This window comes from Pristiophorus japonicus, chromosome 13 (assembly GCF_044704955.1).
Source record: "Pristiophorus japonicus isolate sPriJap1 chromosome 13, sPriJap1.hap1, whole genome shotgun sequence".
Classification (NCBI taxonomy): Eukaryota; Metazoa; Chordata; class Chondrichthyes; family Pristiophoridae; genus Pristiophorus; species Pristiophorus japonicus.
The window spans coordinates 33324195-33348629 of record NC_091989.1 but is presented as its reverse complement, the minus strand read 5'-3'; the positions used below and the strand labels follow the sequence as shown (position 1 = coordinate 33348629).

Sequence of the window (24435 nt, the reverse complement as noted above, 5' to 3'; positions counted from 1 at the left end):
TCTTTCAATCTGGCTGGCTGCGGGCAGGAATCGGAGGCCTCACTTGCAAATTAGGCCCTGCTGTTAAAATTGTCAGGGCCTGCGGGAAATCGGTATCCCAGGTTTCCTGCCCACCTCGGAGGCCCCCTGCCCCGCCTATCTGCAGAAAATTCCAGCCTAAAGTTTGTGTGCTTAGTTTTTAAATTCCAGATTTTTAAGCCTTAAACTTCTAAATATTATTTCCAAAAAAAATGCGTGCTTTTATTATGGTAATGTGAAAAAGTACAATACTATGTGTAAAAGTTTAGTGCCCTGATTCTATTCTTTATATGAAGGGGCAAAAGACTGCTCATACCAGTGTTCAAATTGCTAGTCATAAACCTGGATGATGGTGGGACTTATAGACCAGATTTGAGTTCTTCTGAACCGGAGATGAGGGGGTTGACTTGTGAGGAAAGGTTCAGTAGGTTGGGCCTCTACTCATTGGAATTCGGAAGAATGGGAGGTGATCTTATCAAAACGTATAAGATTATGAGGAGGCTTGACAAGATGGATGCAGAGAGGATGTTTCCACTGATAGGGGAGACTAGAACTAGGGGGCATGATCTTAGAATAAGGGGCCGCCCATTTAAAACGTCCATTTTGAGGAGGAAGTTCTTCTCTCAGCGGGTTGTAAATCTGTGGAATTCACTGCCTCAGAAAGCTGTGGAAGCTGGGTCATTGAATACACTTAAGACAGAGACAGACAGTTTCTTAACCAATAAGAGAATAAGGGGTTATGGGGAGCGGGCAGGGAAGTGGATCTGAGTCCATGATCGGATCAGCCATAATCGTATTAAATGGCGGAGCAGGCTCGAGGGGCCGTATAGCCTACTCCTGCTCCTATTTCTTATGTTCTTATGTCTTCTCTGTGTATATTTCCCATCTTAAAGAACTATACTTAATTAGCTGAGAAGCGCTGTGGGATATCCTGATGTCGTGTAAGGTGCTAGCATAGTAAGGTAGCATATGAGGGAACGATAGCATAATGATCCAGAGACGTGAGTTCAAATCCCACCACGGTAGCTGTGGAATTTAAATTCAGTTAATTAAATAAATCTGGAATAAAAAGCCAGTATCAGTAATGGTGACCATGAAACTATTGGATTGTCGTAAAAACCTATCTCGTTCACTAATGCCCTTTAGGGAAGGAAATCTGCCATCCTTATCTAGCCTATATGTAACTCCAGATCCACAGCAATGTGGTTGAGTTTTAACTGCCCTTTGAAGTTCAAGAAGGCAGCAAACCACCACCTTCTTGAGGGCAATTAGGGATGGGCAATAAATGCTGGCCTTGCCAGCGACACTCACATCTCACGAACGAATAAAAAAAAATATAAATGCAAGTTCTTTCTTTTTATACTCAGGCTAAGTGTGAAACAAGATGAAGAGTGAAAGACTAATTTCCTGAGAAGAAATTCATGATGCTCCAGGCACCATGTTGTTTTCATATATTCTAGGATAATCAGGAGTTCCACATTGTGCAGTTCCCTTTGTAAGGAGGCCACATTAAAAACTATATTTTTTAAACTTATCAGCTGGTATGTCTCCTTTCATTGGGCGTACTGGACGCCAAGAATCCACCATACCTGAGAGACCGGCAAGGTGGCAATCTCGGGTTTGGAAGTCCCCACCTCCACCCTCTCATGACCTTTTTTGGGGCTCTTCCCCAACAAATGTCACAGGAAACTCCTGGTGATGCTGGTGTCAATTTTCAGCCCTTCCGGATTGGTTGAGGATTTTTAGCCCCCTCTTTAAGTAACAGGTTTAAACAATGAGCATCTTTCTGTTGCAGAAATATTGCTTCATCAGATGTTAGATGTAGCAACAACAACTATTTGCATTTATATAGCGCCTCTAAAGTAGTAAAACGTCCCAAGGCACTTCACAGGAGTGTCATAAGACAAAACAAATAAATTTGATACTGAGCCACATTAGAAGAAATTATGGCAGATGACCAAAAGCTTGGTTAAAGAGGTAGGTTTTAAGCAGCGTCTTAAAGGAGGAAAGAGAGATAGCGAGGCAGGGAGTTCCAGAGCTTAGAGCCCAAGCAGCTGAAGGCACGACCACCGATGGTTGAGCAGTTATAATCCGGGATGCTCAAGAGGATCGCAGACATCTCCTGGGGTTGTGAGGCTGAAATAGATTAGAGAGATAGGGAGGGGCAAGGCCATGGAGGGATTTGTAAACAAGAATGAGAATTAGCAGGAGAAAACTGAATTGTGAATAAAAGGGAATGACAATAAAGATGAAAAAGACATAACTTGCTGAGCAGTTTCTCCCAACTTAGGAAATGAGATGCAGAAAAGACAGATGAGATCTGTCCTCTCCATCACATGGATCTCCAGCTCTACCCCATCAAGGAATTACCATTCACATTTTATTTTTGTAAATACAGATAACACAAAGCCCATTATCATTATTATGGTAGGAAGGACAATAATGTTCAGTGTTCCCTACAAACCTTTCTCCCATTAACGCAGATTCATCCTCTTTACCAAACTCAGCAATCTTAACTAACTGGTTGTAGTCTTGCTCCTTGATGTCCAGTGAAACCCTTTTTTCATCCAACTCTTTCATAACCTCCATTTTCTCATCTTCTATCATTTTGCATTTATTTTCTATTTGTCGTACAGAATTAAGAACTTCATTGTATTCCGCAACTATTTCAGCTTTTGCCTTCTCCAAATTACTAAGGTAAAAAAGAACATTCACATTTTAACAAACTGCAAAGTTTTAGAATTTTCACTATAAATGCATTCATTCATTCTGCCATTTTATATCATCTTAATAAATTACCAGGATTTATGTTTAACAGGAAATCAGCTACTTAAAGATGACTGGTTGAATCTGAAGCACACAGAATTTTGAATGGAAGAAAACTTTTGTCTGGCAAAAAAATGTGGAGACAAGAAAAAGAGACTGTGGGCATGTGTTGGAGGCTCCTAACCGAACCCTTTGTTTGACGATTGGAATTGCTGGGTGTGATGGAGGCTGCCCTGTTTGGCCCTTTAGGGTTAGAAACTATGCACAGTAGTGTAGTGGTTATGGGCTCAAAATTGGCCCACCCGTTTTTTTCGGCGCACTCACCAGAGATGCGCCAACTTTGTGGGCTGAAAACGGCGTCGAAAAGACGTCTCTGGATTCTGGCCACTCTGTGGCCTCTCCCATGGCTTGGCGTGGCGTGGTCTGTCGATTAGGGGGCGGATCTAGGGCCCTGCACGAAAAACAGTACCGGAAATTAGCGCAGGTGACCAAAAGCTTGGTCAAGGAGGTATGTTTTAAGGAGCGCCTTGAAGGAGGAAAGAAAGGTAGAGAGGCGGAGCGGTTTAGGCAAGGAGTTCCAGAGCTTGGGGCCTGGGCAACAGGAGGCATGGCCACCAATGGTTGAGCAATTATAATCAGGGATGCTCAAGAGGGCAGAATTAGAGGAGCACAGACATCTCAGGGAGTTGTGGGGTTGGAGGAGAATACAGAGGTAGGGAGGGGCGAGGCCATAGAGGGATTTGAAAATAAGGATGAGAATTTTGTAATCGAGTCGTTGCTTAACCAGAAGCCAATGTAGGTCAGCGAGCACAGGGGTGATGGATGAGCGGGTTTTGGATCACTTCTAGTTTATGTAGGGTTAAAGCAGACTTCAGGCCTCATTATAATATTTTAAATGCCCACCCCCGTCCCACCTAATTAAAAGGTGAAAGTGAGCAGGTTGGGTTGGGATTTAGATTTTTAAAATTTTAACTTTCCCCCCACCCCCCCGCCTCCAACCCACCCGTTTTGTCATGTGAAAATTCCCCTATCAATATTGCCCTTTCCCAATTTGCCTCTCCTTTCTAAAGATCCGATAGCCTTTAGCTGCAAGTGATGCCCAGCTTGTAGCCAGGTCTCTGTAATGGCCACAGCAATATCCCATATTTTTTAATATTACCATGAGCAAGTTAAAATCTCAAAGGTGGCTAGTCCAGAGAGCCTGGAATTTTCTGGAGCTGCTGGCAGAATAAGGGTACATTTAAAAAAAAAATGAAATGAGTAGTATGTACTATTCAGTGTTGCTAATTACTATCCTGAAGTGAAGCACGTTTTACAATCAACAGAAATTCTAAGTTGCTGCAATTTTTATCCACATTGTTTTATCTGGCATTCAGAGTTAAAATTGCAAATCATTTCCTCTGTTACAAACAAGGTGTTTCAAAATGTTAGCAACATATCCTGACTACAACATTAAAAACTTCCTGAAAACACCAAATGTCAATTCTCAGAAAACGAGCATGATTCAAGAAATGCATCTGGTCAATGATAAATAATTATATTCTTTGCTACTCGCTTGCAAAGTAGCTCATCATCACTTAAGTGTAAATTGTAACCATTTGCTTGCAATTTCTAAAGAAAACATACTTTCTTTTGCGATTTATTTTCTGCATATCTTTGGCCAGCTGACCAGGAACAGAATGCAGTTGGACCAGATCGATCTATAAATAGGAAAAAAACATAACAAGTTGTTACTTATTGGGAAACAGTTTGTGATTCCTGCAGATTATTGAAATTACTGTAGTTAGAAGAACACAGTGCATGAACATCGACCTGTGGCAAAACTGTTATGTATGGATGCGAATTCATTAACACCATGTTGGCGCTGTGGGGGTAATCAAAAAGCCCATCAATGTCGATTCAAGCACTACGTGTGCAAAGGCTGCAAAACAATGGGGCACCTCCAGCGAATGTGCAAACGTGCTGCGACTCACCATGTGGTGGAGTTGGCAGAAGATGGTCAATCTGAAGCGGATCACGCATAACGAGTTAGAGAGGCAACTCAACCCAAGGCCGAGGAAGAAGTGTATGGGCTACGCACTTTCACCACCAACTGGCATTCCAGTTTCCATGGAGTTGGACACAGGGGCGAGTCAATCAATTATGAGCCAGAAAGCTTTTGAGAAACTGTGGGGCAACAAGGCACAAAGGCCCAAACTGAGCCCGATTTAGACAAAGCTGCGCACTTACACTAAAGAACTCATGCCAGTCTTTGGCAGTGCGGCAGTGAAGGTATCGTACAATGGAGCTGTGCATGACTTATCTCTGTGGATTGTACCAGGCGATGACCCAACGCTGTTCGGCAGAAGTTGGCTCGGAAAGATTCGATGGAACTGGGATGACATCAAAGCACTAACTTCGGCGGATGATGCCTCATGCGCTCAAGTGCTGAGCAAATTTCCGTCACTATTTGAACCAGGCATTGGCAACTTCACAGGCGCCAAGGTGCAGATCCATCTAGTCCCTGAGGCCTGTTCATCACAAGGCTCGAGCGGTTCCATATATGGTGAGCAAGAAAGTCGAGATCGAACTGGACAGACTTCAATGAGAGGGAATCATATCGCCAGTAGGAATTCAACGAGTGGGCCAGCCCAATTGTTTCGGTATTGAAAAGTGATGGCACGGTCAGAATCTGTGGAGACTACAAGGTAACGATCAACCGAGTCTCGTTACAAGACCAGTATGTACTACACAAGGCGGATGACCTGTTCGCACCGTTAGCAGGGGGTAAGTCGTTCACCAAATTGGATCTAACCTCCGCTTACATGACACAGGAGCTGGCTGAATCTTCGAAAAGTTGACATGCATCAACACGCACAAGGTCTATTTATATACCACAGATGCCTTTTTGGGATTCGCTCGGCTGCTGCCATTTTCCAGAGGAATATGGAGAGTCTGCTGAAATCGGTTCTGCGCACCATTGTGTTTCAAGATGACATCCTGATCACCGGTCGTGACACCATCGAACACCTGCACAACCTGGAAGAGCTTCTAAGTTGACTAGACAGAGTGGGACTCAGGCTGAAACGCTCCAAGTGTGTTTTCCTGGCGCCAGAGATCACATTTTTGGGGGGAAAGATTGCGGCAGACGGCATCAGACTCACGGACTCAAAGATGGAGGCCATCAAGAACGCACCCAGACCACAGAATGTGACGGAGCTGCGTTCGTTCCTGGGACTCCTCAACTATTTTGGTAACTTTCTACCTAGGTTGAGCACTTTGCTGGAACCATTGCACATGTTGCTACGTAAGGGTGACGACTGGGTTTGGGGTAAATCTCAAGAGACAGCCTTTGAGAAGGCCAGAAACCTGCAATGTTCTAACAAGTATTGTATGACCCGTATAAACGTTTAGTGCTAGCTTGTGATGCATCTTCGTACGGGGTCAGCTGTGTGTTACAGTAAACCAATGTATCAGGCAAATTGCAACCGGTTGCATATGCATCTAGAAGTTTATCTAAGGCTGAAAGAGGCTACAGTATGGTCAAGAAAGAGGCGTTAGCATGTGTATACGGGGTTAAGAAAATGCACCAATACCTATTTGGACTCCGGTTCGAGCTTGAAACCGACCACAAACCATTCATTTCGCTGTTTTCAGAAAGCAAAGGTATAAACACCAATGCTTCGTCCCACATCCAAAGGTGGGCACTTATGACTATGTTATCCGCCACAGACCAGGCATGGAGAACTGTGCTGATGCTCTCAGTCGACTACCATTGCCCACCGCCGGGGAGGAAATGGCGCCCCGGTCATGGATGTTTTTGAGAGCAAGGGGTCACCCATCACGGCTTGCCAGATCAGGACCTGGACTAGCCTGGACCCTGTGCTATCACTAGTAAAAAGTTGCATCCTCAATGGGAGCTGGTCGGCTGTCCCGGGGAAATGCAAGGTGAAATGAAGCTGTTTCACCGACGTAAAGATGAAATGTCCATCCAGTTGTATTTGGACTTTCAAAAGGCTTTTGACAAGGTCCCACACAAGAAATTAGTGTGCAAAATTAAAGCACATGGTATTGGGGGTAATGTATTGACGTGGATAGAGAACTGGTTGGCAGACAGGAAGCAAAGAGTAGGATTAAACGGGTCCTTTTCAGAATGGCAGGCAGTGACTAGTGGGGTACCGCAAGATTCAGTGCTGGGACCCCAGCTATTTACAATATGCATTAATGATTTAGACGAAGGAATTGAATGTAATACCTCCAAGTTTGCAGATGACACTAAGCTGGGTGGCAATATGAACTGTGAGGAGGATGCTAAGAGGCTGCAGGATGACTTGGACAGGTTAGGTGAGTGGGCAAATGCATGGCAGATGCAGTATAATGTAGATAAATGTGAGGTTATCCACTTTGGTGACAAAATCAGGAAGGCAGAATATTATCTGAATGGTGACAGATTCGGAAAAGGGAAGGTGCAATGAGACCTGGGTGTCATGGTACATCAGTCATTGAAAGTTGGCATGCAGGTACAGCAGGTGAAGAAGGCAAATGCCACGTTGGCCTTCATAGCGAGAGGAATTGAGTATAGGAGCAGAGAGATCTTACTGCAGTTGTACACGGCCTTGGTGAGGCCACACCTTGAATATTGTCTACAGTTTTGGTCTCCTAATCTGAGGAAGGACATTCTTGCTATTGAGGGAGTGCAGCGAAGGTTCACCAAACTGATTCCCGGGATGGCAGGACTGACATATGAAGAAAGACTAGATCGACTAGGCTTATATTCCCTGGAATTTAGAAGAATGAGAGGGGATCTCATAGAAACATATAAAATTCTGACGGGATTGGACAGATTAGATGCAGGAAGAATGTTCCCGATGTTGGGGAAGTCCAGAACCAGTGGTCACAGTCTAAGGGTAAGGGGTAAGCCATTTAGGACGATGATGAGGAGAAACTTCTTCACTCAGGGAATTATTAACCTGTGGAATTCTCTACCACGGAAAGTTGTTGAGGCCAGTTCGTTAGATATATTCAAAAGGGAGTTAGCTGTGGCCCTTATGGCTAAAGGGATCAAGGGGTAATGGAGAGAAAGCAGGAATGGGGTACTAAAATTTCAAAAATGATCAGCCATGATCATATTGAATGGTGGTACAGGTTCGAAGGGCCGAATGGCCTGCTCCTGCTCCTTGTTTCTATGTTTCTATGTCTCTTATGGGGTAATCGCATGGTTTTGCCAAAAAACGCAGGGAAACATTTATATGTGACCTACACAGTACCCACCCAGGCATAGTCATGATGAAGGCTATCGCCAGGTTGCACGTCTGGTGACCCGGCGTTGACTTGGATTTGGAGTCACGCATACACCAATGTAACACTTGCTCTCAGTTGAGCAATGCACCAAGGGAGGCTCCACTGAGTCTGTGGTCATGGCCCTGCAAACCGTGGTCCAGGATCCACGTAGAGTTTGCTGGCCCCCTTCTAGGAAAGATGTTCTTTGTAGTAGTGGACGCTTACTCTAAATGGATTGAATGTGTAATCATGTTATCCTGCACGTCCATAGAAACATAGAAACATAGAAAATAGGTGCAGGAGTAGGCCATTCGGCCCTTCTAGCCTGCACCGCCATTCAATGAGTTCATGGCTGCACATGCAACTTCAGTACCCCATTCCTGCTTTCTCACCATATCCCTTGATTCCCCTAGTAGTAAGGACTTCATCTAATTCCTTTTTGAATATATTTAGTGAATTGGCCTCAACAACTTTCTGTGGTAGAGAATTCCACAGGTTCACCACTCTCTGGGTGAAGAGATTCCTCCTCATCTCGGTCCTAAATGGCTTCCCCCTTATCCTTAGACTGTGTCCCCTGGTTCTGGACTTCCCCAACATTGGGAACATTCTTCCTGCATCTAACCTGTCTAACCCCGTCAGAATTTTAAACGTTTCTATGAGGTCCCCTCTCATTCTTCTGAACTCCAGTGAATACAAGCCCAGTTGATCCAGTCTTTCTTGATAGGTCAGTCCCGCCATCCCGGGAATCAGTCTGGTGAACCTTCGCTGCACTCCCTCAATAGCAAGAATGTCCTTCCTCAGGTTAGGAGACCAAAACTGTACACAATACTCCAGGTGTGGCCTCACCAAGGCCCTGTACAATTGTAGCAACACCTCCCTGCCCCTGTACTCAAATCCCCTCGCTATGAAGGCCAACATGCCATTTGCTTTCTTAACCGCCTGCTGTACCTGCATGCCAACCTTCAATGACTGATGTACCATGACACCCAGGTCTCTTTGCACCTCCCCTTTTCCTAATCTGTCACCATTCAGATAATAGTCTGTCTCTCTGTTTTTACCACCAAAGTGGATAACCTCACATTTATCCACATTATACTTCATCTGCCATGCATTTGCCCACTCACCTAACCTATCCAAGTCGCTCTGCAGCCTCATAGCATCCTCCTCGCAGCTCACACTGCCACCCAACTTAGTGTCATCCGCAAATATGGAGATACTATATTTAATCCCCTCGTCTAAATCATTAATGTACAGTGTAAACAGCTGGGGCCCCAGCACAGAACCTTGCGGTACCCCACTAGTCACTGCCTGCCATTCTGAAAAGTCCCCATTTACTCCTACTCTTTGCTTCCTGTCTGACAACCAGTTCTCAATCCATGTCAGCACACTACTCCCAATCCCATGTGCTTTAACTTTGCACATTAATCTCTTGTGTGGGACCTTGTCGAAAGCCTTCTGAAAGTCCAAATATACCACATCAACTGGTTCTCCCTTGTCCACTCTACTGGAAACATCCTCAAAAAATTCCAGAAGATTTGTCAAGCATGGTCCACTGCCACCATTGAAAGCCTCTGGGCCATGTTCGCCACCCATGGCTTGCCCAACGTCCATTTCAGTGACAACGGACTGTGTTTCACCAGCTCGGTACTCAACGAGTTTATGACCCGCAATGGCATTAAGCATGTCAGGTCTGCCCCGCTTAAGCCCACATCCAATGGTCAAGCGGAACGAGCAGTCCAAACTATCAAGCAGAGCCTGAAATGCGTGATGGACAGCTCCCTGTAGACCCGTTTGTCTCGGGTTTTGCTCAGCTACCAGACGCGACCCCACTTGTTTACCGGGGTTACCCCAGCGGAATTGTTAATGAAGAGAGCACTCAAAACCAGGCTCTCTTTAGTCCACCCAGATCTCAATGATCATGTGGAAACCCGGCGTCACCGGCAAAACATGTACCATGATCGTGCGGCTGTATCGCGAGACATTGATGTAAATTACCCTGTGTTTGTCCTTAATTACGGTCATGGTCCCAAATGGGTTGCTGGCACTGTCTTGGCCAAGAAGGGGAATAGAGTGTTTATTGTCAAATTATGTACTGGACAAATGTGCAGAAAACATATGGATCAGACCAAACTGCGAATTACTGGCAATCAGGAACAACCTGAAGAGGACATCACCGTCATTGATCCACCAACACACACCCAACCAGCAATCGACCCTCGCTGTCAATCAAGAGGATAAACCCACCATGCCCAACAGTCCGGTCAGACCAGCCGCGCTGCAGTGCAGCAATGGCCCGACTAACTCACCCATGCCAGGGTTCGAACTCAGGCTTTCAACCAGGGAGCGAAGGGCCCCCGACCGGCTCAACTTGTAAATAACTTGTATCAAAGATTTTGGCAGGGGGGGTGAGGGAGTGATGTTATGTATGTAAACATTATAACTGTGTAAGACTTGCCACCAGAGGATGCACCTGTTGGAGGCCCAAGGGTCACCTGCACACCTCATGCAAGAGAGTATAAAAGACCGTCTGCCATACTGTTTTGGACTAAGGTCACATGAGTTTAAGCTTGCAGTACTCAGTCTTGTGGAGTTATTCTAAACATAACAGAAACTATGTTCTTTTAGAATATTGCCGTGCTTGGTAAGGAAGTTTTGGTCATGTTAAAAAGAACTGGTTTAGATTAACATCAACTGGCCTATTATTTTATTAATACAAAAATGAAAGAGGCAATTTTAACCCTGCCTGTCCAGTGGCAAGTGGGCAGTTAAAATCAGCCTGGGATCTTATCCACTGACTTCCTGTTCTCTTCCTACAGTCTTCGATTTTAACCTGATCCTCTGCAGGCGGGAAGGACAACTGCTGAAAACCGATGGGCCATTCTTTAACTATGTAGACTTGGCACCGAACACAATAGTAACCATGGGATTGAGCTGGGAAACCATTGTGACTTTCTTGTCAGATCAAAATAGTGGGAAGAGGAGCCCCTGTCATGTATCTCACATTACTGTATATAACTGTATCTTATCATGCTATACATGACTGTAACTGGATATGACCTGTAACAATAAGCATACCTTACCACCAGGGGTGCACTTGCAGGAGACACTCCATACCTGTCCCACTGAGGTATATAAAGGGAGGTCTCAGGCAAGTGCAACACTGGGAGAGCTGGAATTAAAGGTGCAGGTCCTGAATGACCTTGACTTCAGCATGTGTCTCGTGTAAGTCAGTACATTAAAGTCAGGACTTAACAGTGGCAATGAGTTACGGGATCACAGAATCCATAGAATGGCTACCAACAGCTCAGATGAGAAATACAATGCTGGAGACAATTGGAATGACTTTATAGAGAGGCTCCAGCAAAGCTTTGTGACCAAAGACTGGCTGGGCGACGATAAGGCAGACAAGAGAAGAGCCCATCTCTTGACCAGCTGTGGCTCGAAAACATATGCTTTAATGAAAGACCTGCTGGCACCCGAGAAACCAGCAAGCAAGTCGTTTGAGGAGTTGAGCATACTGGTGAGAGACCACCTGAAGCCAGTGAGCAGCCTACACATCGCCAGACACAGGTTCTACAACTACAGATGCTGTGTGGGCCAAAGCATACCCGACTTCGTGGCGGAACTTCGGAGGCTGGCTAGTTCATGTGAGTTCCCCAATGAACTAAGGAGAGAAGTACTGAGAAACTTTTTTATTGAAGGAATAGGCCACGCAGGCATATTCCGAAAGCTTATAGAGACTAAGAACTTGACTCTAGAGGCAGCAGCACTGGTCGCACAGGCGTTCTTGGCAGGCGAAGAAGAAACGAGGCTGATCTATACTTCGGGTACGATAACCAACGAGGCAGCAGAACAAGGGGTTCACATTGTGAAACAAACCGCTACTCCCACACACAGACAAAGGCAGGAGAGCAGGCCTTCAACAGCAGACAGTGGCACCAGAAGTCATCAAAATCAAGGGCCACATGAACGGCCGATCACACCTCATCAACCCACAATGCGAGCAATCAACAACAGATTGAGAGAAGCTCAAGGGAGATCAGCCAGACGCAGCTCATCCTTCGGAAACAATGGAAACGGTCTGTGTTCGTGATGTGGGGGAAGGCACTCAACCAGGGTGTGTCGATTTCAGCATGCCGTTTGCAGAAACTGCAACTACACAGGGCATCTGGCTCACATGTGCAGAAAAACAGCAGCTCGGCTGGTAAATGAATCGGAAGGGTCGGAAAGCGGACCAGAAGATGGTTGGAACAGTGCACGGGACGCCGAGGTACAGCGGGTTAACACGATCAATGTCCACTGTTCTTACACCAAGATGCCTCCAATTATGATGAGGGTTCTACTCAACGGGATACCCGTCAACATGGAACTGGACACGGGGGCCAGTCAATCCCTCATGAGAGTTCAACAATTTGAACAGCTGTGGCCGCACAAAAGCAACAGACCAAAACTCACAAAGATCGACACCAAACTAAGGACCTATACTAAAGAAATCGTCCCAGTCCTTGGCAGCGCCATGCTCTCAGTCACACACAAAGGGATGGTGCACCGACTTTCCCTGAGGATTGTCCCCAGGGATCTCCCAGCCCTGTTGGGGAGAAGCTGGCTAGCAAAACTTAATTGGAAATGGGATGATGTTCACGCCATGTCGTCAGAGGAACGGACCTCCTACTCAACAGTTCTAAGCCGTTTTGAACATCTCTTTCAGCCAGGTGTGGGCACCTTCAAAGGGGCTAAAGTTAGAATCTACATCACACACAATGCCAGACTGGTCCATCACAAGGCTAGAGCTGTGCCTTATGTGATGAGGGAAAAGATTGAAAACAAACTGGACCGGCTTCTGCAGGAAGGCATAATTTCTCCCGTGGAATTCAGCGACTGGGCAACCCCCATTATCCCCGTCATGAAGCCTGTGGGGATTACAAGTCTACCATAAACAGAGTCTCCCTACAGGACCAATACCTGCTGCCCAGAGCGGAGGACCTATTTGCCACGTTGGCTGGAGGAAAACTTTTCTCGAAACTTGACCTCACATCTGCGTATATGACGCAAGAACTGACCAAAGAGTCTAAGCTACTCACCACCATCAACACACATTGAGGCCTTTTTGTGTACAATCGATGCCCATTCGGCATCAGGTCGGCAGCTGCTATATTCCAGCGCAACATGGAGAGTCTGCTCAAGTCCATTCAAGTCCATCCCGAGGACGATTGTGTTTCAAGATGACATATTCATCACGGGCAGGGACACCGACTCTCATCTCCGCAATCTTGAGGAAGTACTAAGTCGATTGGATCGGGTAGGCCTCAGAGTTAAGAAATCCAAGTGTCTGTTTCTCGCGCCTGAGGTTGAATTTTGGGCAGAAGGATTGCCCATGATGGAATCTGCCCAGCCGAATCCAAAACCGAAGCGATTCGCCTGGCACCCAGGCCCCGGAATGTCTCGGAACTGCGCGCCTTTCTCGGGCTACTCAATTACTTTGGGACCTTTATGCAGAACTTGAGCATGCTGCTGGAGCCTCTCCACGTGCTACTCAGAAAGGAGTGCGATTGGTTTTGGGGGGACGCCCAAGAACGCGCCTTCAATAAGGCACGCAACCTTCTATGTTCCTAGAGTGTTTTAGCCTTTTTTGACCCAGGTAAAAAGTTAGTCCTTATGTGTGATGCGTCAGCATACGGGGTCGGGTGCGTTTTACAGCACGTCAATGATGCGGGTAAATTGCAGCCCGTTGCTTTCGCAGGCGGAGCGCGGGTACAGTATGGTTGAGAAGGAGGCGCTCGCGTGCGTGTATGGTGTCAAAAAGATGCACCAATACCTTTTCGGGGCCAAGTTTGTGTTAGAAACTGACCATAAACCCCTCACGTCCCTACTATCCGAGTGCAAGGCAATCAACGCCAACGCCTCGGCGCGCATTCAGCGGTGGGCACTCATGCTGGCGGCTTACGACTACACGATAAGGCACAGACCAGGCACAGACAACTGTGCCGACGCGCTTAGCAGGCTACCCCTGGCGACCACAGAAGGGTCCGACGAACAGGACTGTGAGATGGTCATGGCAATCAATGCCTTTGAATCCACAGGTTCGCCCATGACGGCTCGCCAAATCAGAGCATGGACGACCAGCGACCCCATGTTATCTCTAGTTAAAAGATGCGTTTTAACCGGTGACTGGGCAGAGGCTCGCGATGCCTGCCCCGAGGAGGTCAAACCCTTCCATAGGCGCATGCATGAACTCTCACTACAGGCAGACTGCCTGATGTGGGGCAGCCGAGTAGTTATGCCCTTATGAGGCAGGGAGGCATTTGTCCGGGAGCTCCATCGCAAGTACCCAGGGATCGTCCTTATGAAGGTCATAGCCAGATCTCATGTCTGGTGGCCTGGTATTGATGCGGACTTGGAGCTCTGCGTCCGTCGGTGCACCATTTGTGCCCAACTCAGTAATGCCCCCAGGGAGGCCTCCCTAAGCCCCTGGCCCTGGCCCACCAAACCGTGGTCGCGGGTGCATGTAGACTATGTGGGCCCATTCATGGGCAAAATGTTCCTCGTAGTCGTTGATGCATTTTCAAAATGGATCAAGTGCACCATTTTAAACTCGAGCACCACCTCCACCACTGTGGAGAGCCTTAGAACCATGTTTGCAACGCACGGCATTCCTGACATATTGGTCAGTGATAATGGTCCGTGCTTCACCGGTGCAGAATTCCACGATTTTATAGTTGACTACGGTATAAATCACGTTAAGACGGCACCTTTCAAGCCGGCCTCCAATGGCCAGGCAGAGCGAGCAGTGCAGATCATTAAACAAGGCATGCTCAGAATCCAAGGTCCCACGCTGCAGAGTCGCCTGTCGCGACTGCTGCTGACATACAGATCTTGTCCGCATTCGTTGACTGGGGATCCCCCCCCCGCGCAACTATTAATGAAACGAACCTTAAAGACCAGGCTCTCATTAATCCTCCCAGACATGCATGAAATTGTTGAGGCTAAGCGTCAAAAGCTAACTGAGTACCATGACCGAAATTTGAGGGGGAGGTGGAATGAGATAGGGGACAAAGAGTTTGTGCTAAACTGTGGCCGGGGTCCCAAATGACTTGCAGGGACAGTAACAGACAAAGAGGGAAACAGGCTACTGATTGTACAAATGGACAATGGCCAAACCTACCAGAGGCATGTAGACCAAATAAAAAGTAGATTCACTGATAACACTGAAGAACCAGAGGCAGACTACAATGTGGAATTCACACCACACCTGGTGGACAGACAGGTGGAACAACTTGAAGAAAGGGCAGTCTCAACAGACAGCCCAGGCGAGATACCAGCAATCACATCAAACGAAACAGACAGCCCAGGCGCGATACCAGCAAACACACTGAACGATAAACAGGCACCAAGGCAAACAACTGAACCACAATTAAGACACTCCACGCGAGAGCGCAGACCACTTGAGAAACTGAATCTATAAAGGCAATAAGACCTTGGGGGAGGGTGATGTCATGTATCTCACATTACTGTATATAACTGTATCTTACCATGCTATACATGACTGTAACTGGATATGACCTGTAACAATAAGCATACCTTAGCACCAGGGATGCACTTGCAGGAGACACTCCATACCTGTCCCACTGGGGTATATAAAGGGAGGTCTCAGACAAGTGCAACACTGGGAGAGCTGGAATTAAAGGTGCAGGTGACCTTGACTTCAGCATGTGTCTCATGTAAGTCAGTACATTAGAGTCAGGACTTAACAGCCCCGACCAGAAGTAGCTCAATAACAAAAGTTTTAAGCTTTTTATTTACTTTCCTTGTGCGGCCAGGATGAGAGGAAGTGCTGTTCAACACCCCACAAGGAAAGTTTAGGCCTCCCCTACCCCGGGTACCCCCATCACCCGACTGCGAGGCCGCCCTGAAAACTCCTCCTTGCAACTTACTTGGGTCCCGTTTCTTTGTTCCCTGCCAGTGGTCTCCTGCTACCCAAAATTGTGCTCCAACCTGCCAACCAGTTGGTGCATCCTGCCAGTTTTGGGCAGGCAACTCACTGGGGGCAGATGAAGCTTGGAAGTTAAAACTGTCCGAGTCACATGCTGCCAATGTCAGTATGGTTTGCCGCCCGCCCTGATCCCATCCACTTGATTAAAATTGAGGCTGAAATCTTTATCTGCAGGCTGCTGTCAGGGCTGAATGCCACCTTTTACATTTATTATTGATGTCTGAAACAATACAGGGCCAATAATGCAATGCTCAGTGCCCATTGTGCATCAGGTGTCTGTATCCCGATTTATGGGACGCTGAGGCCCGGTCAGCGCCCAGTGTGCAGGGAATTCCATAATGTGGCCCTGAAACACCTCTGGCACTGACAGTCTATGCATCTGGTGTGCACAAGACTCATTGAGGCCCTGGTAATTATTAAGGCACTTGGAGGTCTGAGCATTGCGCCATACACTCTACACCCATATAAAAAAAGACTTTTGTCATGTTAGATCCGTTCTCTTAAAGTGGATTTATTTGTTTGGATGTTGAGGATTGCTGTGTTTGTTTGCAATTATTTCAGTGCTTGCTTGATCTTTAACTGTTTAATTGCATGGCTATTTTGCAGAAGCAAGCTTAGTGAGAGCTTCTTAAAGCTCAACCCCATCTGCTAACCCTGCCTGTTTCCCCAGGAATATTTCATTGTATATGTAAAAAAAGCAAAATATTTCAAATGCTGAAAATCTGAAATAAAAACAGAAAACATTAGAAACACTCCAGATGGTCAGGCATCATCTGTCGAGAGAACACAAATCAGTTAATGTTTGAGGTAGGGCTGGATTTTCGGTGTTTATAGCCTCAGTTAGCGGCCAGAGGGGGTGTTAATGCGAGCGTTAGAGCTTAGCGACCAGATGACAGCTTTTAGTGCCCTGACGGAAAATTCATTAGAGACCCACTGGGGCGCAAACTGCTAGCACCTGGCTGCTGACGATCACTCCGATCATGCCGTATTCCTGGTTCAACTCTTGCGCCCCGGTTGCTAAATTCAGTGCATGCGCCTCATTGAGCGCCCGCCAATAATGTCTGGAAAAACAGTTGGTACAGGCTTGCAGAGTCATTAACTGATGACTACTTAAAGGGATGAGAAAGCGCTTTTCTCGGAGGTCACAGTCGGTGTTTACACACAGCACGATGCGTGAGCCTCCGTGTTTGCAGCAGCAGACAGACATAACAGTACAGGTTGAAAACAAGTGATTTTGAAAACTTTAATGGGTGCATTACTATGCCGTGCCTTTAAGACTCGGCTTTTCCCAGGATCTGATTCGAAGTTCCACGCATGCGCAATTGGCCCGCAAAATGTACTGACCAAACTTTCATTATCGCCCCCCCCCACCCCCGCCCCCACCCCCCCTCCAGCTCTGATGTGCAATGGCTGATTTATCACTCCTGTCAACTCTTTGACCGAATTTCTGGGTGGGAGCCGCAAACTTTGTCAAGGCGCTAAAAGTACCGCTCTGCCTGGATTAATGCCGCAAGGGAGGCACGCCCGAATTTCTCCCCCTTCCTCTTTTGGCATACTCTGAAAGGCCCTCAAGACACCTGTCACTGCGTCCTTATGAACAGCAAATCCAACTTCCCAATACTCCTTTCTTGTTGATCTTCTCACACAGCATGTCCTTTGGAGGCTAACCTCAGCAACATCCACCCTGCTCACCCCACTCACCACTGTCCGCTTGGACTCTGCAGTGGATCAACAATCCTTGTCTCTCTTCATATTTACCTCCAGAATGTCCATTCACTCACGGATAAGGCTCTTGCCATCTACAATCTATTTGTGAATGATTACATTGACATCCTAACTTTGATTGAAACTTGGCTCATGGATAGTGGCACTTTGCCCCTTACTGAACGCTTCACTTCCTTTCTGGGGCATGACTATCCGGCTGCCCTTACTGAAGCCTCAGGACTCAATAATTCCAATGCTCTTCTGGCCAGCTTCCTGTCCTCCATGCTATGAAATTTAAGCTCATCCAAATCTGTACTGCATTTATCCCGCACCAAATCTTGCTCACTCATCGTCCTTGCTGACCTACATTGACTCCCAATCCCCACACCTCCAGTTTGAAATTGTTGTCTTCGAGTTTAAATCCTTTCATGGCCTCGTCCTTTCCAATCTCATTAAACCCCTCACCAAATCTTCTGTTTCTCTCACCCTGGCCTCTTGTGCATCCCCTCCTCCCTTCACGCCACCATATTTTGGAACTCCCTCCCTAAACCCCTCTGCCTTCTGCCTCCCTTTTTCTTTAAAACCTTCTTTTAAATGCACCGCTTTGATCAAGACTTTGGTCACCCTTGCTAATATCTCCGTTTTTGGTAAAATTTATTTTTTTGATTATGCCTGAGAAGCACCTTGGGATGTATTTCGAAGATAAGGGTGCTATAGAAAGTCAGATGAGGCCGAAGAGTTAAAATCCTCACACTGCTGAGGTCAGGATGGTTTACCGCACAACTTGGACCCCTCCCACCCACTTCATACCTAGAGTTAAAATCGGGGCTTTAGTATGTTAGAAAAAAAAAATCACCATCTAAGCAGTAGAATTATTGTAAATAGTTAGCTGACTTACTTGTCAGATCTAAATGATTGTAAAATTTATGTTTTAACATTAGCCAAGAGTGTAGTGTCCCTGCACCTTACTACAAACTCACACGAGGCATAGATATATCAGGCACGGTCACTCTGTGACCTTTACCTTTATTGCCAGGACCAAGGCGTGCTGACCCTGGGTGGGTCCTCCCCTTTTATACCTGGAAGCCCAGGTGAGGAGTGTCTCCCGCAAGTTCACCCCGTGTGGTCAGGGTGTGCATTTCTAGGGTACAGGTACAGTGTACATGAGTTACAGTTACATGACTATGTCATTGCAAGATGGTTAAATACATGATATCACCTCCCCCCTTAAGTCTTTTTGTTTCAGAAGTTAAGTCTGTCAGGTGGTCGACGCTCTCTCATGGAGCTCCACAGTTGTGGCTCTGGTGGCTGAGCCTCGGCACGTGTCTCTGTCACTTGAGGTGATTCCGGCCTGTCCGGGACTGTGCATGCTGAGGGCTGTCTTTGTTACTCGTTCACTGGCAGTGGTGTGGGTACCATCTCATGCTCTTCTTCAAGTTCCTCCGTGTCTATGCTGAACCTTTTCTTTACTTGGTCCAAGTGTTTGCGGCATATCTGCCCATTGTTTAGTCGGACCACCATGACTCTATTTCCTTCTTTGCCAATTACGGTGCCCTCAAGCCACTTGGGTCCCAAAGCATGGTTAAGAACAAATACCGGGTCATCTATTTCTATACACCTCCCCCTTGAGATCGATCATGGAGCTCGGTTTGGGACTGGCGCTTGCCCTCAACAATGTCGACCAGGGCTGGGTGAATGAGGGACAGCCGCATCTTGAGCATGCGTTTTATGAGGAGTTCCGCTGGCGGGACACCCGTGAGCGAGTGCGGGCGGGACCTGTAGGCCAACAGGAGACACGATAGGTGGGACTGAAGGGAAGGTCCTTGGATGCGTAGCATGCCCTGTTTTATGACTTGGACCGCCCGTTCCGCCTGGCCATTGGAAGCCGGCTTGAATGGCGCTGTCCGGACGTGCTTGATACCATTGGCCGACATAAACTCTTGGAATTCATGGCTGGTGAAACACGGGCCATTGTCGCTGACCAGGATGTCCAGCAAGCCATGGATCGCGAAAATCGTATGCAGACTCTCCACGGTGATGGATGTCGTGCACGAGTTCAATATGATGCACTCGATTCACTTCGAGTATGCATCGACAACGGTCAGGAACATTTTCCCCATGAATACGTGACCATGGTCTGGTGGGCCAGGGCCACGGGCTGAGTGGGGCCTCCCTGGGGGCATTGCCCAGCTGGGCACACGTCGTGCACCTGCGAACCCAGTGTTCCAGGTCTGAGTCAATCCCCGGCCACCATACATGTGACCGGGCAATGGCCTTCATTAACACGATGCCAGGGTGCTCGCTGTGGAGTTCCCTGATGAATGCTTCATTTCCTTTCTGGGGCATGACTACCCAGCTGCCCTATAGCAGGCAGTCGGCTTGGATGGAGAGCTCATCCATCCGTCTCTGAAATGGTCTGACTTCCCCGGGGCACGCCCTGTATGCGGGCGCCCAATCCCCAGTCAGGACACATTTCTTTATCATGGATAGGAGGGGGTCCCTGTTGGTCCAGAGTTTGATCTGGCAGGCTGTGATGGGGGAGCCCGCAGTGTTAAAAGCCTCAATGGCCATGACTATCTCGGCGCTCTGCTCCGACGCCCCCTCGGTGGTGGCCAGTGGGAGCCTGCTGAGCGCGTCAGCGCAATTTTCGGTGCCTGGCCAGTGTCGTATGATGTAGTCATACCAGCCAGTGTGAGGGCCCAGCGCTGTATGCGAGCTGACGCATTGGCGTTGACAGCCTTGCTGTCAGACAACAAGGACGATAGCGGCTTGTGGTCCGTCTCTAACTCGAACTGTCTACCAAAAAGGTACTGGTGCATCTTTTTCACACCGTAAACACACGCGAGTGCTTCCTTCTCGACCATACTATATCCACGCTCTGCCTGGAAGAGCAACCTGGAGGCGTAAGCCACGGGTTGGAGTCGGCCGTCATCGTTACTCTGCTGCAACACATACCCAACCCCGTAGGATGACGCATCGCATGTTAAGACCAGTTTTTTACAAGGGTCATACAAAGTCAACAGTTTGTTGGAACACAGCAGGTTCCTCGCCTTATTGAAAGCCCGTTCTTGACAGTCCCCCAAAAACTATTCACAACCTTTACGCAGGAGCATATGTAACAGCTCCAACAATGTGCTTAAGTTCGGCAGAAAGTTCCCAAAATAGTTCAAAAGTCCCAGGAATGATCGCAACTCCGACGTGTTGCCGGGCCTGGGTGCCCGGTGGATTGCCTCCGTTTTGATTCAGTGGGCCGGATCCCGTCTGCGGCAACCCTCCTGTCCAAAAACTCGACCTCTGGGGCCAAAAACACACACTTGTCCTTTTTCAGCTGCAAGCTTACCCGATCCAATCAGCGTAGCACCTCCTCCAGGTTGTGGAGGTGTTCTTGGGTGTATCGACACGTTATGAGAATGTCGTCTTGGAATGCGATTATTCCAGGGATGGATTTGAGCAAGCTTTCCATGTTTCTCTGAAAGATGGCTGCTGCCGAACGAATGCCAAACAGACACCTGTTGTAGACAAATAATCCCTTGTGCGTCGTGATGGTGGTCAGAAGCTTGGATTCTTCAGCCAGTTCCTGAGTCATGTCGGCCGAAGTGAGGTCCAACTTCGTGAACAGCTTGCCACCTGCCAGCGTGGCAAAAAGGTCCTCCGCTCTCGGAAGCGGGTATTGGTCTTGCAGCGATACTCGGTTGATGGTGGCTTTGTAGTCGCCACAAATCCTGACCGAGCCATCTGCTTTGAGGGCGGGAATGATGGGACTTGCCCAGTCGCTGAATTCAACGGCCAAAATTATGCCTTCTCTGAGCAGCCTGTCCAGTTCACATTCAATTTTTTCACGCATCACATACGGCACCGCTCTGGCTTTGTGGTGCACTGGTCTGGCGTCCGGAGTGATGCCTATCACTACTTTAGTGCCCTCGACACCAGGTTGAAACAGTGACCCGAATTTTTGTAGGACCTGTGAGCATGAACTTCGCTCCACGGATGAAATGGCGTGCACAGCCCCCCATTTCTAATTCATCTCAGCTAGCCAATTCCTCCCCAAAAGCGCGGGGCTAGTTCCCAGAACGATCCAGAGTGGCAGCCGGTTCAGTAATCCATTATGTGTTTCCACCAAGTTTGCACTGCCCAGCACTGGGATGATCTCTTTGGTGTACGTCCGTAGCTGCATCTCAATGAGTTCCAGTTTGGGCCTGCTAGCTCTGTGTGGCCATAGTCTCTCAAATTGTTGGGTGCTCATGAGTGACTGGCTAGCTCCCATGTACACCGGGATGCCATTCAGTAAGACTTTCATCATCATGGGTGGCGTTTTAGTGTATGAGCTGTGGACATCAGCCACATGAACCCGCTGAACTTCAGTATCTATGGCTTTACCTCAGGCCTCATCCTGCATTGCAGACCCCTAGTCTGGTTCCTCTGTCTCGAAGATTAGCCTTGCTACTGCCTTTTTGCACATCCTGGCCAAGTGTCCACTGACATTACAAATCCTACAGGTATATTGCTGGAACCTGCAGCTTTTCGCAGTGTGTCTGCCCCCGCACCTCCAGCATGAGCTGAGATTGAGATTGTTGTTAACAAAAGGACTATTACCAGGCATTCCTCTCTGATTGCCCATTTGGCTGTTTCTAAGCACTCTGATGGTGGGTGTTAATGGTCCCAACGCAGGACGCATTGCTCCTCGAGATGGCATGAATTGCCGATCCCCTTTCCATTGTCCTTGTTGCAGGCCCACCCTAGAGCCTGTTGCTGCCTGGGCGGTTTCGAAATGCCCTTGCCTGCCTGCGGGGTCCCGAGCTGCGTTCACCACGTTAACTCCCTGGTCCGTCGCCACGTTTGGACCAGGGCTGCGTGCATAAATTAGCTTGGTCTCCTCTTCCACTACCATAAAGGTCTGAGCTATCAACGCCGCCCCTTCTAAAGTCAAGTCCTTAGTCTTTATGAGCTTCCTGAAAATGCCAGCATGATTAATGCCCTCGATGAAAAAGTCCCTTAACATCTCCCCCTGCAGGCATTGGAGAACTTATAGAGACTGGCCAAGTGCCGCAGTTCCGCCACGAAGTCTGAGACGTTTTGTCTCTCCCAACGCCGGTGAGAATAGAACCAGTGCCGGGCCATGTGTACACTACTCGCCGGCTTGAGACGCTCACTGATCAGCTGGCTGAGCTCTTCGAAAGACTTATCTGCCGGCTTTTGGGATGCGAGCGGTTCTTTCATCAGTGCATATGTCTGTGGTCCGCAGCTGGTCAGTAGATGCGCCCTCCGCTTGTCAGCCGCTGTCTCTTCCAGCCAGTCCTTTGTGACAAAGCTCTGCTGGAGTCTTTCCACGAAGTCGTCCCAGTCCTCACCCACACAGTAACGTTCCTCTGTGCCACCGGTGGCCATCCTCGTGATTCGGTGATTCCCGTTTCTTGTCGCCAAATGTAGTGTCCCTGCACCTTACTACAAACTCACACGAGGCATAGATATATCAGACACGGTCACTCTGTGACCTTCACCTTCATTGCCAGGACCAAGGAGTGCTGACCCTGGGTGGGACCTCCCCTTTTATACCTGGAAACCCAGGTGAGGAGTGTCTCCCGCAAGTTCACCCCGTGTGGTCAGGGTATGCATTTCTAGGGCACAGGTACAGTGTACATGAGCTACAGTTACATGACTATGTCATTGCAAGATGGTTAAATACATGACAAAGAGGTTTAATGTGGTGATACTTATGTTCAGCAATACATGATAAGGCAAATGGCTATAATGGTTCTGAAGTGTAACACTGATAATCCAGTAAAGGCATGAAATATAGATATGTTAAAAGAGGAGTTTGTGGCACTCTTACCTTCAGGCGTTCTTCGCTTTCTTCTTTCTTTTCCTGTTCTTTTTGCACATTTTTAACTTCTTCACTTTTGTTTTCCACCTCTTCTTTTGATGTTTTGATTTCACGTTTCCTCTGTGTAATTTCTCTCTTTAGTTCAATACAATTTTCTCTCAGTGCTTTAGTCTTCCTTTCAAAATCCTGCAAAAAACAGAACAAAAACAAGTCAAAAAAGTCAAACCTAGCTCCAGGAATAAAATATGTCTTTAACACAATTAAAAACTTTTGCAAACCATTAATGCTATAGATAGTAATTAATAATATTTATTGATTATCAGCAGATACTTGATTCCATTAGACATTAGGGAATATGCAACTTTCCATTTTATTGCCAAACTGCAAAGATACACTGCAACAGTGTGGAAAATATTGCCTTGTCTCTTGTTTTCTCCCCATATCACTTTACCTATGTGATAAAATTCAAACCTGAAACCTTCTTGGCCCAAGACTAGCACTCAACCAATTGAGCTACTGACAATATGTAGGAAGCCCTCATTAAGACTATCTATGTGTATGGCTTGGAATTATGCCATGTCTGAGGCCTGGATTTTCCTCAGGTTGACAAAAAGAGCTACGATAATGAATCATTGATGACATATTCTCTTTATACTGTACTGAAATTGCTAACAGTAATGAGCACAGCCAATCTTTCTTGAGTACTCCCATTTTTCTAACAGTAGTTCTACCTGTCTTTGTTTCTTGTTACCTTAGCTTGGACTAGATATGACTACACACCAAGGAACTGAGGGGTCGAAATTGCCTTCCGCCCGAAACAGGTTGCACCTACTGCTTTTGAAGTGTTCCGTCTGCCCCAATGCATGGGATGGACAAT

At 47.4% G+C, this 24435-nt stretch overlaps 1 protein-coding gene across 3 annotated transcripts in view; it reads right to left on the bottom strand.

Annotated features, from left to right (window-relative positions):
- Nucleotides 1-24435, bottom strand: part of ccdc146 (coiled-coil domain containing 146) — a 228758-nt gene that overhangs the window by 95311 nt on the left and 109012 nt on the right. For all 3 annotated transcript variants that reach the window (XM_070896626.1, XM_070896628.1, XM_070896627.1), the window contains 3 exons: nucleotides 23568-23744; nucleotides 4411-4484; nucleotides 2483-2710 (listed from right to left, as the gene is read on the bottom strand). In XM_070896626.1, the coding sequence (XP_070752727.1) occupies nucleotides 2483-2710; nucleotides 4411-4484; nucleotides 23568-23744 (479 nt within the window). The remainder of the gene's footprint in view (nucleotides 1-2482; nucleotides 2711-4410; nucleotides 4485-23567; nucleotides 23745-24435) is intronic.